Source organism: Capsicum annuum, chromosome 3, assembly GCF_002878395.1.
Source record: "Capsicum annuum cultivar UCD-10X-F1 chromosome 3, UCD10Xv1.1, whole genome shotgun sequence".
Classification (NCBI taxonomy): Eukaryota; Viridiplantae; Streptophyta; class Magnoliopsida; order Solanales; family Solanaceae; genus Capsicum; species Capsicum annuum.
In genome coordinates this window covers 120,484,327-120,501,025 of record NC_061113.1, presented here as the reverse complement: position 1 = coordinate 120,501,025, position 16,699 = coordinate 120,484,327, and the positions used below count along the sequence as shown (strand labels likewise).

General features: G+C 35.3%; 1 protein-coding gene across 3 annotated transcripts in view; it reads right to left on the bottom strand.

Moving 5' to 3' along the window:
- LOC107863578 (guanylyl cyclase 1) overlaps positions 1-16,326 on the bottom strand; it is a 36,577-nt gene extending 20,251 nt beyond the window's left edge. For 2 of the 3 annotated variants that reach the window (XM_016709563.2, XM_047408265.1), the window contains exons 1-6: positions 16,188-16,326; positions 15,466-15,630; positions 15,044-15,168; positions 13,762-13,873; positions 12,908-12,982; positions 3,114-3,202 (exon numbers count right to left, since the gene is read on the bottom strand). In XM_016709563.2, the coding sequence (XP_016565049.1) occupies positions 3,114-3,202; positions 12,908-12,982; positions 13,762-13,873; positions 15,044-15,168; positions 15,466-15,630 (566 nt within the window). In that variant the 5' untranslated portion in view covers positions 16,188-16,326. The remainder of the gene's footprint in view (positions 1-3,113; positions 3,203-12,907; positions 12,983-13,761; positions 13,874-15,043; positions 15,169-15,465; positions 15,631-16,187) is intronic. The other variant, XM_047408266.1, reaches the window with a different exon arrangement.
- Between the last annotated feature and the right edge of the window lie 373 nt (positions 16,327-16,699).

Below are 16,699 nucleotides of genomic sequence, written 5' to 3'. Positions count from 1 at the left end.
GTTTCTTGTTTGTTTTGAGTGTTGTTGGTGTTAGTTTCTTCTTCACTAACACTAGTAGAATCAAGATCCAATTTGGACTCTTTTTTGTGGTGTTGTTGTGCGAATTCAAAGGTGGGCCGAAGTATGGATGGTGTTGTCATTGTGGGTTCAAATTTGAACATTTTTGGTGTGTTGTTGTGAAAATCTGAAGTTTAAAGGTGTGTTGTTGGTATTGTTGTTGTGGATTTGTGTTTGAAAGAGGTGTTGTTGTTGTTGGGAGGTTCAACTTGAACCTTGGTCTTCAAATCTTGTTGAAGGTTCTTGGAGTTCTTGGCCAATCTTCATGTCTTGTGACAAGGAACCTTCAATAAGTAGTGTTGATCTTAAGACCAAGTGGGAGAGTGTAGTCTTCTTGTTTGCCTTGAAACAAGTTCCAAGACTATACCAAAGTAGTAAGGGACAAAAAAGCTTTCAAAAAGACTAGTTACCAAAAGGGAGTAAAGGGACTTTTCAAGACTAACCAAAAGAGGAAAGAGCCAACCACCCCTTCAAAAGGTGTTTTGCACCAAAAGGTGCAAAGAAAGTCAACCTATTTTGAATGTGGAAAAGGCTCCAAAACTTGTGTCTTTCCCCTCCAAAACCGAATTTTCTCTTCCACAAGGTGGAAAAACACTAAATTTTTCAAATTCCACAACCATTCCAAGGCTGCCACATCACTATCCGCAACCAATCAAAGGATGCCACGTCACCCTTTTGTACAGCTAACTTGTTTTCTGTTTTGTAGGTAACTTCTTGGCCATAATGGAAGCCATTTTAGCCCACCTTAAAGCTATTTCTTGAGAAATGGCTAAGGCGAATGCGGGCCTCGAAAAAAATTAGCTCGGATATGTCTACTATACTTAAGAGGTTGGAACGAGTGGAGAGTCAAAGGAACTCTCGTGTTTCTACTCCCGAATCTTTACCTGAAACGACCAATCCTTCAAGACCACCACCAAGTGACATAGACATAAGCCAAGCCACTAAATGCCCTCCAACCCGAGACCTAAATAGGTCACTTCCCCCTCAATTTGATCAAGCCCAACAAGAAGGACTTGGAAGCCAATTTCCTCCCATCCAAGCTCCACAACCAAAGCTCCACATTACTAAAACAATCCTATCAACCGAAACCCCACTTCCCCAAAACCGATATGTCCATATAGAGGAGTATAGTGGAAAGGAACATGAGGGATATGGAGCCTACAATGATGCTTATATGATGGAAGGGAAGTTGAGGGGAAGACGTAGGGAACCACAAGGAACCCGCCACCAAGAAAAGTGGTGGGATGCGTTTCGGATGAGATTGAAGACAAGGCTCAATATGGAGAGGAATCAGAAGTTCAAAATGAAGATGTTGGCCGAGACTTGTGTTATTAAGATTTCAGGCTCCTCATGTGTTTTTGCAGACTGTTTTGAGTAGGTTTCTTTTGAAGTGGCCAATTGAACGAGGTTAAGCCGTGAATTTGTGGACAAATTCCTCTCAAGATGGAGAGGATGATGCAAGAATAATCACGGATATGGACCTATGAGAGTGCGTGTTGGGCCTGAGACTTGGTATGTGCAATTAAAGAGCCAAAGAGGACCTAATGATGCACCAAAACCGTCCATACGCTACACTTGGACTACACTTGATAGGCACGTCACACTTAAGGGCCTTTTAAGTCATTTTAGTTTCTATTATGTAATACACTATATAAAGAACAATGTAGGGTTTCATTACTTAGATTTTAGATGATATTTTTAAGTCTTGTATGACTTTTGAAACACCAAGTCCTCTCTCCTTTGGGCAAACCAAAACTAGGACAAGACACTAGTATGGATTCCGATCTTGTGTCCACGTAGGAGATTATAGTTTGTGTAGGTTGTACGGGTCCTTAGATTTAATATATCTTAGGGTTCTTAGGGTCTATACACTCCTTTGTCAATCTATTCATCCTTTAATATAGGGCTGTGCAAAAACTGAACCGACCGATAAACTGAACCGATAAAAATATTATTGGGTTATTGGTATTGGATTATCGAATTAACGGTTTTTTATTGGTTTTATAAAAAAAATTATTGGGTAAACGATTTGGTAGCGGTTTTAGCTTATTAGGTAATAAGGATACACTAAGTTATTGTTTTATCCCTATTTATGTTATATATTTAAATCTCTCTCTCTTTATCTCTCTCTCTATATATATATATATATGTATGCGTGTGTGTGTATGTATATAGATTATATGCACTACTAATTCATAATTCAGTGATTCACAAAGTATTAACCTATTCAGGGCAACAAAGGCACAATATAAAGTTCGGCTATTATCGTAATAAAAAACTTGAAGCATTTATAGCTTCCAACAATTAGGATTCAATTTTTTTCCTAACATTCAATTCAAGTTTGAAGATTCTTGTAAACTAAAATGCATTGCGTAGGTTTTGGCGGTAATTAAGATTTCATTTTTTTATGTTAGTTGTTACTATTTCTATTTTATAAGTATTTTCTTATTGGTTAAACCGAAAACCGAACCGTTAAGGACCAAAAACCGATAAACCGAAACCGATAAGAAAATATTTTATTGGTTGGTTATTCGTTTTACATATTTAAAAACCGAAAACCGATGAACCGAACCAATAACACGTAAAATCGAACCGAACCGACCGATGCACACCCCTACTTTAATATATTGCATTTCGTTTCTTGTTCTTGTGTTGTGTTCTTGGGCCGTTTTTAGTGTCTTGTTGTTGTGGATTGTTTTGTGACGTCTTGTGGTTGTTTTGTGTCTTCTTTGGACCGTTTGGTATCAGTATGAGTGGTGTTGTTATTGTGGGTCTTAGGGGTTCTAGCGTTTCATACATACTTCAGTTCCTAAAGCTTGTAATAGCTTATGTCTCACTATCTAACCTTTTCTTTATTGCAAATCGTTGGTGTTGTTCTTGTTGTCTTGTAATCGGCTTGTGTATGCTTCCTTTGTGTTGTTGTTTTCATCTTGTTTCTTGTGTTTGTTGGCTGGTTTGTATCATCCTGCCCCCCTCCCTCCCCCCTTGTGTATGGTGAGGAAGGAAGATACGAGGGAAGGTAAAAAATGATAAATTAATAACTATGAACACTATACCTTAATTTGTATTGATCAACTAAAACAATTGCAAGAAAATTGCCAGACAAGATCAGTAAAGAGATCTCTTCGCTGCTAATTGATCTGCACTGGAAAAGGAGGATGTTTATGTATAATATCATAGAATGAAAAACATAGTGCTATAATGAGGTGCTATAATGAGCAAATTAAGTTCCTGAATCTGTAGAATGACAGAAAATTTAAACACTGCAAAATTCTACAAAGTTAAGAGCCGACACTAAACAAGTTGCTTACAAACAAAAAGGTAGAGAAGTACTATTCTAATAGGGAGTTCACAAGCTGTGATGAATGCTAGTCACAAGATAAACTAATTAGTTAACACCAATTCTAAAAAAGGTCACACCATGTGACCAAAGCTTTCCGAGAATTGCCACTGCAATAAAGAAGAATAGTCCGATATGCTCCCCACCATCCTATTGCCCCAAACTGGCCCCAACAACAAGGATCGATTAGTCAATCAATCTATGTCTCAACCTTGAACAAGCAAGTTGGTATCAGCTCTATGAATCCTATGTTACTATTCTGAGTTATTGTATGCCAAACAATAAGCCTAATGCAAGTGTAACCATAACATTTAAGCATTGATTTAAACTAGTTGGATCACCTATATGGAATTTTTTACTTCCATGGCCACATCAATTCTGAGAAATTATACGTCATCTGAGACACTGCTCTCCATCTGATCTTGGGTTCTACCTGTTCCCTTTCACCTCATATCATCGAAGTGTAACACTTACAAACCGGTGCAAGTGGAGGTCTATGTAGAGCATGGCTAAACCATCTCATGTTACCTTTTCTCATCTTACAATCTCAAAATAGCACCACTTGAAGGCCGCATGAATGGCTCCAGATTTGGCATCATCACTTCAACTAGAAGGCCACATCCTATAGGAGTGATTTGCAGGAATGACCTCCATAAAAGGTGGTCTAGAACTTTTGTCTGCGCTTGACAACATTTTGAATGAAATGACCTCCGCTTAAGAAAATCTGTTGGGCAAAACTTTTGTTGTCATTGGGCATAAACTAGTTTTTGTCTTGGACAACAAAAGCTTTGCCCAGTGGATTTTTTTTATGTTAAGGTTATTTTCTAAAGATTCTGTTAAATTCAAGCCAACCATTTATTGTATCCTACTTTACGTAATTTATACATCTTACTGGGTGCTTTAACCCTATACGTGCCAAAGAGTATTCTTCTGCCAACACATATTAATTCGTTACAAAGCAAATGTATAGGCTTGCTTCTGTATGCATATCGTACCAATGTAGGTGTAAATATACAAAAAACATACCCCTACTCCCTATGTCAGTATCACGATAGTGGGGCTAGAGAACAAGCTGATAAGTTAGCATTCAATTAAATGCAATTGTCAGATTTTGTGTCCCAGGAGTTATGCCACAGAGTGCACATGCAGGATCCTAACCTAACCCATCTTGACAAAGAAAGGTAATAAGTACTAACCACTACCAATGATGTGAAACAAGAAAATAGAAGCAAGATAGAAAATAAAAAATAAAAATTAAAGAAAGATAGGCACAATTAGATTCAAACAATTGAAAGATGCAATAGTGAAACTAACCAAAACACCACTCAATTGGGAACTAAAAGCACATAATCTATTAGAATCCTCAAGAAGGTAGTAACCTTACTTGCAAATTCTAGGAAAGTGTTGAAAATCAACAAAGAGTTATCAAGCTCTCAGAGGAGGCACAAATATCCAATCTTCAAAACTAGTGGTTCACCCTAATAGCTAACTATTTATATTAAGGAGGATTAAAAGAAGTAAGGAAAGACCAAATTGCCCTTCATTAAAACAAAAAATCTTTTGAAATTAGTAACTTTTTGCCCTTCATTTAAATTACGAGCTAATTTAAATGGTAGACACTTAATATATTAAATTAAATATCTTCAAGTCATCCATATTGGAGCCTTCCAAAGAGTCCATTTTCATCCATAAAGCTTGAAATGCTTGAAGGTCCTTAACTGGATTTCTTGGGAAAGGCCTTCTTGAAGTAGCGTCACTTTGATGTACATCACTCTCCTCTAATTCGATAGAATTCGTCCTCTAATTCACCAATCCTACATCAATAGGAGATAAATCACTAACATTTAAAATAAGATGAATCAAATACTCACTTGGTAAGTCCACTTTGTAAGCATTATCTCCAATCTTCTCAAGCACTTGAAAAGGTCCATCTCCTCTTGGTATAAGCTTGGTTCTTCCTTTTGCTTAGAAATCTCTCTTTTCTAAAGTGAACCCATACCCAATCACCAGGTACAAAGGTAACTTTCTTTTGTCCTTTGTTGGCTCTTTTTGTTGCATCTTTGTTAGCTTTCACAATTTGCAATCTTACCTCTCACGGATGTTCTTCATAGCTTTTGCCTTAGCTTTTGCATCTACACTCACAATAACATCTTTGGGCAACGAAGTTAAATCCAAAGGAGTCAAGAGATTACAGCCATAAACACACTCAAAAGAGGTTATACCAAGAGATCTATAAATAATTCCATCATATGCAAACTCAATTAATGGCAATTAATCCTTCCAAAAAGTTAACTTTTCTTCTATCAACCACCTCGGGTTGACCAGCCGTTTGACGATGACAAGAAGTAGAAAATAGCAATTTGGTTCCCAAATTTCCCCACAAACACCTCCAAAAATGACTAAGAAATTTTGAATCTCTATCACTAACAATTATTTGGGGAACACCATGCAATTTCATCACATTATGAACAAATAAAGTAGCAACATGAGATGCATCATCACTTTTATAACAAGCAATAAAGTGAGCCATTTTTGAAAATCTATCCACAACAACAAAGATGTTTTCTTTACCATTCTTAGTCCTAGGGAGGCCAACAACAAAATCCATGGAAATATCTACCCAAGGACCGATTGGAATAGGCAACGGAGTATACAAGCCATGCGGTTGGGTACAAGATTTAGCATGCTTACAATCCAAACACCTAGCACAAATTCTTTCCACATCGCTTATCATTTTAAGCCAAAAGAAATATTCATTAAGAATAGCTAAGGTTTTTGAAACTCCAAAATGACCCATTAAACCTACATTGTGTGCCTCTTTCACCAATAACTCTCTCCCTAAAGACATAGGCACACAAAGTTTTCCATTTCTAAACAAGTTGTGCTCCTTCAATTCAAATCTAGAAGTTCTAACTTCATGTCTCTCCTTAACAACTTGCACACACCTATTCAAGCTCACTTGACACTCTTCAAAGACTTTTCCAAAATCATCATCATTAGAATATAATTCCTTCAAACTCTCAAAACCCATCAACCTAGAAGTCAAAGTATTCATCAATGCATATCTTCTGGATAAAGCATCCGCCACAATATTCTCTGTACCTTGCTTATTAATCACATATGGAAAAGACTCAATGAATTCTATCCACTTGGCATGCCTCTTATTAAGCTTATTTTGGACCCTAACATGCTTCAAAACCTCATGATCGGTTCTAATCACAAACTCCTTAGGCCCAAATAATGTTGCCAATTTTGCTAAAGCTCTCACTAAGGCATAGAGTTCTTTGTCATAGGTAGAATAATGCAATGGAGCTCCTCTTAATTTCTCACTAAAGTAAGCTATGGGTTTCCCTTCTTGCATCAAGATCGCACCAATGCCTACTCCATTAGCATCACAACTCAATTTCAAACATCTTCTCAAAGTTGGGAAGTTGAAGTAAGGGAGTGGAACTAAGTTTCTCTTTCAAGATTCTAAAGGCTTCCTCTTGTTTTCTACCCCAAATGAAAGACTTATCCTTCTTAATGACCTCGGTTAGAGGAGCAACTAAAGAGCTGAAACCCTTCACAAATTTCCTACAAAAATTTGTCAACCCATGAAAGCTTCTAACATCACTAATGGACTTAAGAGTTGGTCAACTTCTAATAGCCTCTACCTTTTCATCATCTACCTCAACTCCTCTTGAACTTACAATAAAGCCAAGAAAACCAACACGATCCACACAAAAAGAACACTTTTAAAAATTCACATAGAGCTTTTCATTTCTCAACACATCAAATATCATTCTCAAATATAGCACATGATCATTCAAACACTTGCTATAAACCAAAATATCATCAAAATAAACCATAACAAAATTATTAATAAATGACTTAAGCACATGGTTCATTAATCGCATAAAAGTGTTTGGTGCATTGGTTAGTCCAAAAGGCATCACTCTCCACTCATATAATCCAAACTTAATTTTGAAAACGGGTTTTCCACTCATCTCCGTATTGCATTCGAATTTGATGGTATCTGTTTCTCAAATCAATTTTAGAGAATAAGGTAAAAGCACACAATTCACCTAGCATATCATCAAGTCTAGGAATGGGATGTCGATATTTTACCATAATTTTATTAATGGCACGGCAATCTACACATATCCTCCATGTCACATCCTTCTTGGGTACTAGAATTACGAACACCGCACATGGACTTAAACTCTCTCACCAAACCTTTATTCACAAGTTCTTCCACTTGTTTTTGCAATTCTTTGATATCTTGAGGATTGCTCCTATAAGCCGCTGGTTGGGTATTTGAGAACCCAGCTAAAAGTCAATTTCATGCTCTATTCCTCTCAAAAGAGGCAACCCACTTGGTATTTCTTCCGGAAATAGATCTTCATAATCTTGCAACAAAGAAGAAACGACACTTGGCAAAGATAAAGAGGTTGGTTCATTATTAGAAAGCAAAGAATAACCTTTAGGTTTAATAAATATGACTTGAGTAGCATGCTCAATGTTTAGCTCTTTCATGCTCTCTTGATTTTGCAAAATCATGCAAATTTTCTCTCTTATTTAATTTTTTTTGTTTTTCTTGCTCACCTCTCTTTTTTTGTGATAATTCATTCTCACTTGAGCTATCAACCTCTCCTTTTTCCTCTCTTGAGGTATTATTTTTCACTCCCTTACTCCTCTCTTTCTTTTCTCCCTCAAGTTTTTCTTTCAACTCACTCTTTTTTCTATATTCCTCACTCACTTGAAAAGGAGAAAGTGGGTTAAGAATGTGCTTTTTACCATCCTTAACAAATGCATATTTATTTGACCATCCATTATTTTTAGCCCCCACATCAATTCCCATGGCCTTCCCAACAATAAATGACAAGCTTGCATTGGTACAACATCACAAAGCACTTCATCATGATAACTTCCAACCTTGAATTTTATCAACACTCTCTTGGGCACCTTGAGTTCGCCATATTCATTGAGTCATTGCAATATATAAGGTTTTGGATGTCTTATTATTGGAAGTTTCAATTGTTCTACCATAGATACACTAGCAACATTGACACAACTTTCACTATCAATGATGAAGAAACATAATTGCTCTTGAACTCTACGCCAATTATGAAACAAGTTTTCCCTTTGATCAAGATCTTCCCTTGTTAGAGCACTCATACTTCTCCTCACAACAAGAACAAGTTTTCCATCATCATTAATTTCTTCTCCATCACCTTCTCCCATAAACTCATAACTACTATTATCCTCCACGTGGTCATTTTTAGATTCTTCGATTTGATAACCACCATCATTCAATGCAATGACAGTTCTTTTATTACGACACTCATTTGTTTTATGAGCATATCCTCGACATCTAAAACACTTTATTTTAAATGAAGTTTAAAGTTTAGCTTTGTTACCTCCATTATTGTGGTCCACCTTTGATTTTCCTTTGTCCAAGTTGGACTTCAATTCTTGCTTTGCACCTTTGGATTTGTCCCAAGTGGGAAATGATTTCCAAACTTCCTTATTTTTAACCCATTTAGAAGAAAAAGATTGCACTTTTGACTTGTTTTCCTTTTGATGACCTTCCACCTTTAGTGTCATTTGATAAGCTTCATCTAAAGTAGACAGACGGTGCAATTCCAATGGTTGTCTTACCTCCTTATTCAAGCCCGAGATAAATCTTGCCACAAGCTACACCTCTTCATCATTGACATTAGCTCGAAGCCTAGTATGCTCTAGCTCCTCATAATACTATTCCACACTCTTACTTTCTTGTTGAAGACTGCCATACTTCTTGAGTGCATTTTGCTCATAATCTTGACCCACATACCTTTCTCTCATACGCTTTTTTATGTCATTCCAACTTGTAACAAAGTTTCTATTCACCAAAGCATTTTTTTCAATTTTCTCCCACCATGTAGACGCAAAACCCTCAAGGTGACGTATAGCATAATTTATTTTTTTAAAATCACTCACATGGTTGAGATTATATTGCTTTTCAAGTTTCACAATCCAATCAAGATATTCATTCGGGTCACTACTTTCTTTGAATAATGGAAGGGTAACCTTGATGTTGTTGAATCCTCGATCTTCATCATCATTCTTTCTATTGTATTCTCTACCATCAACTAGGTACCACCCTTCATTCCCCCTTCTTCTTCCTCTCCCACCTAACCTCTCTTGTTGAACTTGATCATTGACTCCATAATCATGATTATCACCATTAAAAGAATCATGCTCTTCAAGATTATGTTTGACTCTCATTTGAGTTCTATTGGCTTATGGTAGAAGATTTCTTTGTTGATTCCTCCTCTTTTAGAAGTGTTGCTTGATTGCAAACTTTTGGTAAAGTAGCATTAGGAAAGAGGGTATCTCGCACTACCATGTCGGATGGAGTTGTATCAAGAATAGTCTTACTTGATCCCTCATCATGATGACCAATGGGATTGAAAACCTCAAGTGGTTGCTTTGCTATTTCTTGATTTCTCACACTTCTATCCACATCTTCCAATTTTACCTTCATTTTCTTCATTTCTTCCAATAATTTTTTAAGCAAAATTTCCATTTTGCTAGAGGATTCTCCTTTCAATTGAGTCATTGTACCTACAAAATAAATAAAAGTTAGTAGAAAGAGTTCCTCACCACTCACTCACATTATGTTTCCAATTTGCCATCCTCAAATGAACTCACCTCACTTGCTTGTTACCATTCTTGAATAGCCCAAGGTTGAGAGTCAACACCATCAAATAATTCACAAGTAGTACTACTTCTTCGGGATGGAGTGGAGTTTATGTAATCAAGAATGGACAATTAAAACTAACGGACAAGGAAACAAATAAGCATACAATGAAATGAAAGAAAAAAGCACGAAAAAATTTGCATGAATAAATTAAACGCACACAAACTAGTTTAACAGTAAGTATGAATTAGTACTCAAAGTAAACCAGCTAGAATTAACAAGAAAATAAGAGAAAACAAAACAAGTTCGAAAGATTTGAACTATTTTGTAATTCTCAAATTCATCTTCTTCAATACCCAAGCAAATGAGCTCAAATTTGAGATATAACTTCCCCACAACTCTATTAACAACTTCTAACCAACAATTTCTTCAACCAAACACAAAATCAAGAAACCCTATTTTCAAGTTTCTTCTTCAACATGACTTTCAATTTTTTTTTTGGAGCAATGTATTCTTTGATTTCTTTTCAACTAGGAAACAACATGTAACTCAAGGAATAATATCAAACAATATTCAATCAAATTTGATTTAAAAAAAAAAATTGGAAAATATCAAAACCCCAAGATTTAGGTTTGTGAAAACAAATCTAGTCCAAGCTCTTGATACCAATTTGATGTGAAATAATACAATAGAACAAGATTGAAATTAAAGATAAAAATTAAAGAAAGACACAATTAAACTCAAACAATTGAAAAATGTAATGGTGAAACCAACCAAAATACCACTCAATTGAAAACTAAAAGCACCTAATCTATTAGAATCCTCATGAAGGTAGTAACCTTACTTACAAATCCTAGGAAAGTGTTGAAAATCAATAAAGAGTTATCAAGCTCTCATAGGAGGCACAAATACCCAATCTACAAAACTAGTGATTCACCCTAATAACTAACTATTTATATTAAGGGTTAAAAGACGTAAAGAAAGACCAAATTGCCCTTCATTTAAATTACAAGCTGATTTAAATGGTAACACTTAATATATTAAATATCTTAAGTCATCAATATTGTAGTCTTCCAAAGAGTCCATCTTCAACCATAAAGCTTGAAATGTTTGAAGGTCCTTATAGCTTGACTTCTTGTGAAAGGCTTTCTTGAAGTAGCGTCACTTTGATATACATCAACCAAGCCTTCTCTGTCATCATTTTCCTAGTAAATATGATTTCACTTATAAATATAAATTACATAATAATTCTAAAATGATTAACTCCTTCTCCAAAGGAGATTTAACATTTTCATTCTTACCCAAAGCAAGTCCAATAACCATCTCTCCCCCTCTCCACCCCCAAGCCAATATACTCGATGTTTTAGCTATTTTGCCAATTTTATCAGTTAAACTTCACTTCATCACATTCTCCTGCAATCCTCCCTTCTCTTCTCTCATGTTGATGCTTTTATAAAGCCCCTTTCACAAACTTCCCATCCCACTCCTTCAAAAAAGCATGTGAGAGCTGGTCAAATTCAGAGTTCTCAACATTCAACACATGTAAACTAATACATTTGACAACCTAGATTAATAGCTGGCCAAAATAGCAATTAGCAGTCAGCAAAAGGTATCAATATAACTAGGAAATGGCAAGAGACTGCAAAACTTTCCTATGGTTTCAGTAGTAATAGTCACCGAATGGTATTTGAAAAATATTCCGTTGAACTAAGAAATATATAATCCTATCGTTTCATTAGGAATAGTCACCAAACAGTATTTGAAAAATATTTCGTTGAACTAAGAAATATATAATCCCCTTTATCTGTCATAAATCCAACAGAGAAAAGATCAGTATACACCAGGTAAGATGGTGACCTCAATCAACAAAATTGAATTATGCAGTTAACCTTTCTTAGGTTGGTAAAAAGGCCAAAGTTAGAAGAGTAAAGTCTGAGGTAAGCATGTCGAGTGTGGTTTCATTCCAATATCCACTATAGTCAAAGAAGCTTATTAAGGTGTTCAAGTCAAAATCAATGAGAAGGTGATACAAGTCTTTTTCTCTATAATAGATCTAGAAAATTTTAAACCTGTATCTCATCGGAGTAAGTCCTGAAGCATGAAATCAATTGGTTAGCTACCATCATGCACTTCCACTCCAACTTGCATCTACCGTGTAACAGCTTTGCTTACTAAAGCAAAAACAGATGGAGAATGGTATCCATTTCACTCTAGACTAGGGAAAGCTGCAAATTGATCTGGACCGTGAATAAGAATATCAATCTCTCATATTCATCTTTGTAGCTTTCATTTGAACCACAAGACATACTTCATATAGAAGACAGCAATAAGTGAAACCAAGACCACAAAAGTGAACACAGTTATTCATTTGAATAATTAGGTTTTGAACAAAACAAATCCCAGTATCTATTATGACAGGGTGGTTGCTCAGTCTCTAAGACTTGAGAAAATGACACTAGCTATCCCTTCTAGCGAACTTATATTTTTTAAGGCCACAATCCATGTTTACCAACAAGGATCAAATCATGTAGCACTTTACGCCCAGTAATGTTCATCTTTGGTTTATAGCAACAACTGGTTTCAAAAAAAGATGATCGCGTTTTTCTCTCATCTCTACTTAGTTTTATCTTTGCAAGCCAACTCTGTTAAAATGCTAACTAGTCTTGTAAGTATTTTTTTTTTAATCAGTAAAGTGTAATATCATTGATTCCACCATTAAGAACTAGTTCCTTATGTGTTACAAACAGGAAGCCCAAATCTGAAATCTCCTAGTTCATAACTCTTGTAGTAAATCCAATTATATCTTAGCAACCCTGCAAAATACCGACTAGGTAATAAATTGCTACCTCTATACTTATACCAGCATCACGTGCTTTTTGAAATAGCATATCCACTCGGACTAGATCATTGGGCAGTTGTTCCTACAAAAACTCAAGATTATGAGCTTTCAGAGGCAGAAAAAAGGGAACCAATTTCGTGGAGCAAGCCTCCACCATGAGCGGGTGTCATATCTTTCCTGACATCAGCCAAAGTAGCTTCATATATATCATGTTCTTAGTTACTATAACTCCTGCTTTTGTACCAAATCAACACAGCTTATAACACTATATATGCAAAAAGCAAAAAGTAAAGTAAAGAGAAGGAAAAAAAAAAGAACATTGTTTTACATAGTAAACAGGACATGAAAGACCTGATTTACCTGATATACAAAAGAGCACTTACAGAAGGATGAGATTGAAGTGCAATTTTTATGACACAAATTTAGAAGATTAACATATGAATTCAACATGAAATCATGGGAAAGAGCAAGCTCTACTAGATTAAGGTAGTTCTTTTATCACATGGATCTTAATTCTACACTTGTAAGAGAGTAAACATCAACATATTGTCTATTAGTTGCATTATTCCATACATTGGCATTTTAAAAAAGTGCTAGCAATTGAGGACATTAAAAGCACATAAAACACAATTTGACATTTTTGACAAACAGAGAACTAACAATGTAGAGGATACAAGAAAATATCTGGATCTTAATTAGAAAACAATCTGGTGTTAAATTGCTGATGTGTCTAGGGAGGATCAACCTAATTTACATTTTACTAGGTCACTGGCATAATTTCAAACTCAATTTAGATGTGAGAGAGCAGTGTACAGCATGAAAAATCTCTTATCCACAAATCTTTATGAGAAAGAACAATACCTTGTAAAATGTCTCCACAGAAAAGCTTGGATTTGCACCTAACGTTACTGTGAAGTAGAAAAAATTGACAGAAAATTTCTGCAATAAATATGCCAGATCAACTGTCCAAATACTGCAACAAATAAAAGCAACAGTGATTATCTATGAAAAGCATTTCATATTGGTCATAATCAGAGAATAAGATGAATTATACCAGAGCCTTGATTTTCAATAAATTTCGTAGTCAACTAGTATGCTTGAATATAACAAAGTTTGCAGCAGGGAAAACAGGTGAGCAGAAACCATCCACTTACAGTATAAAACTAAAACTGATAGTATCCTACGCTTTTTGAGGCTACGATATTATATCTCACTTTTGAATGCATAAAATACCACTAAATAGTTCCTATTTAAGAAACATCAGGGATATTTTTCTAAGAATTGTCTGTCAGTTCAATCTCTGGAGCGAGAAACTTTCACCTGCTGCAATTTGGGGCAGAAAGAAATGCATGTTATTTGAAGTCGGAAAGAGTACAGTCATTAATGTGAAACACAAATATATTTTTTTGCTTAGTTTTTGGTGCAACGTGGCAAATGTACATGCTTTAGGCAAATCCTGTATGACAAGTAAATGTGGGAGATAACAAGACACAATATACAGGGGTAGAAAAATTTTCTTTCCGTAGAATGATGTTTAAACCAGCAGAGGCTTCAATTCTTAAGCTCATAGAGACAGGAGAATTATGGCTTTTTTTCTCCTCCGAAAATATCAGAAAATGTACTATGCTCATTTGATAGAAGTATCACCAATAAAATCAGCACATTCTGCATACATCTAGTTCACTTATTTCTAATTTATTATCACTCTCTAAAGTTGGCACCTAAACAAAAGTGTGAAAGCATTGGCTGATTATTAGGAGTATTTAATACTGCCGAGATCCAAAACTTGTAGAGGAACATCCAAGAAAAAACGCTACATAGCATATTCCTGTATCACTTGAGACAAGACATTGAAAATAAAACAAAATCCTATCAGGCACATCCTTTTCTCATTTTTATACAGTAGCGCCTAAAATGGAAATCTTACGCATGTTATAATTGAATACTTCAACTTCGACCAACACTTACTGAAAATGTAGGAATTCTCAAAGCAACAAAAGGACAAAAAATATAAAGTAAAACCAGACAAACAACGACATGAATGAATATAGATAGTACAGGCTATATCCCACACCATAATCGAAAAAAAAGGTAGGCAGATAAAGGAGTATCATCAAATATTCATAGCACTTTGAAGTAGTACCTCATAGTACAGCATAGCTCTTCTAGTTCTTGCATGTTACAACCCTTGATTCCAAGAGTCCTCAAAACCATCAGAACACAAGCAAGACCACAGTCCCACGAATGTAGTTGGTTTATATGTGGAACCTACCATAAAAAACACAGCGTATTTTTAAGAACTATAGAAACTAAAATTCAGGATATATCAAGAAGATTCACTGTATATTATACAAGACACCAATATTCGTAACATGTACTTGTATCGGCCGAGATTCAAACGTTGAGATCATCATAAAACTCCCATGAAGTAAAACGAACAAATGATACAACAACATCCCAGTGTAATCCCATATGTAGGGTCTGGGGAGGATAGAATGAACGCAGAACTTACCTCTACCTCATCGAGAAACAAATGATAAAGTAGTGAAAAGAAAATTGGCTCACATCGACAAAGTATGAGCCGGACACTGTGCCATGGAATTTGTCTCGACCCAGTGATTGTTTCAAGAGCAAGGATTCTACCAAACTTAAATGTTCCCTTCCTGATTCTTCAGTGTTATCTTCTTCTGTTCTCAAAAACTTGCTCAATAGAACATATAATGGCCACATCTGAGATAGTTTGTGAAGTCGCTAAACAATTAGGTAAATCTCAAGCTAAACAATTAGGTAAATCTCAAGCTAAAAGAATTTCTAATTTATGAATTGTGTCTTGATCTTCAGGGAAAACTAACAAGAAAAAAAACAAAACAGCCGAAACGCCGTGAACCAGAAATTGCCAAAAAGAATTGATAAAGCCAAAAGTTCATTAATAAACACCAAGTCCGTGTCGAAAAATATGTACAAGATGCTCATGTGACTCCAATTGACCAATCCATCTACTATCCAAAAACCAATCAATAGAGTACTTGTTTACAATTTAGCTGTCGAGGTTAAAATTGACCTTAATATATCGACATCTCTTTTATAAATGGCAACCACACATTTAATAATTACAAGACCATATATTTGTAGATTATGGACAACAGAATTCAAGGAAGATGCGTTTTCCATGTCATGAACTATACAACACAACAGAATTTCAAAATTCACAAATTGTTTGCCAGCCCAATTGTATTTGTTTTTTTTTTATAAATAATTAATGAAAAGGAGAAGAAAAAACAACGTACCTTTTGATGAAGCGTCGACGCAGAAAGAGATTTTGGAAGAAATATAAAGGGAAGACGCTCTCTCTCTCTCTCGTTATGGGGTGGTCAGATGGATATTTCGCTCCTTTCCTCTGATTTTCTCCTGGTGTTACGTACGAAGGAGAACAAATGTTTTTTTTTAATTTTCTGGCTTAAAAATTTTGAAAAATATTTTTTAAATTAATTTATTTTTATCAAATGTAAGAAAAATGACTTACATTAAAAAGTAATAAAGATATTTTTTAAAATTCTTTTTTAAACTCATTTTTTAAATTAAAATATTCATACAACTCTCAAAATTATCCACTCTTACTCCGACCCTTAATTTCCATCACTATCCCACCCCTACCCCACACCAACCCGTACCACTTCTATTAAAAAAATATTTTAAATTTATTTTTTATCTTACCGTGTTCAACACCCTACTCCCTTCTCCTTTACAATTTTATTTTTGAAAAAAAAAAATTCAAACATTTTTCCTTATCTCCCCTACG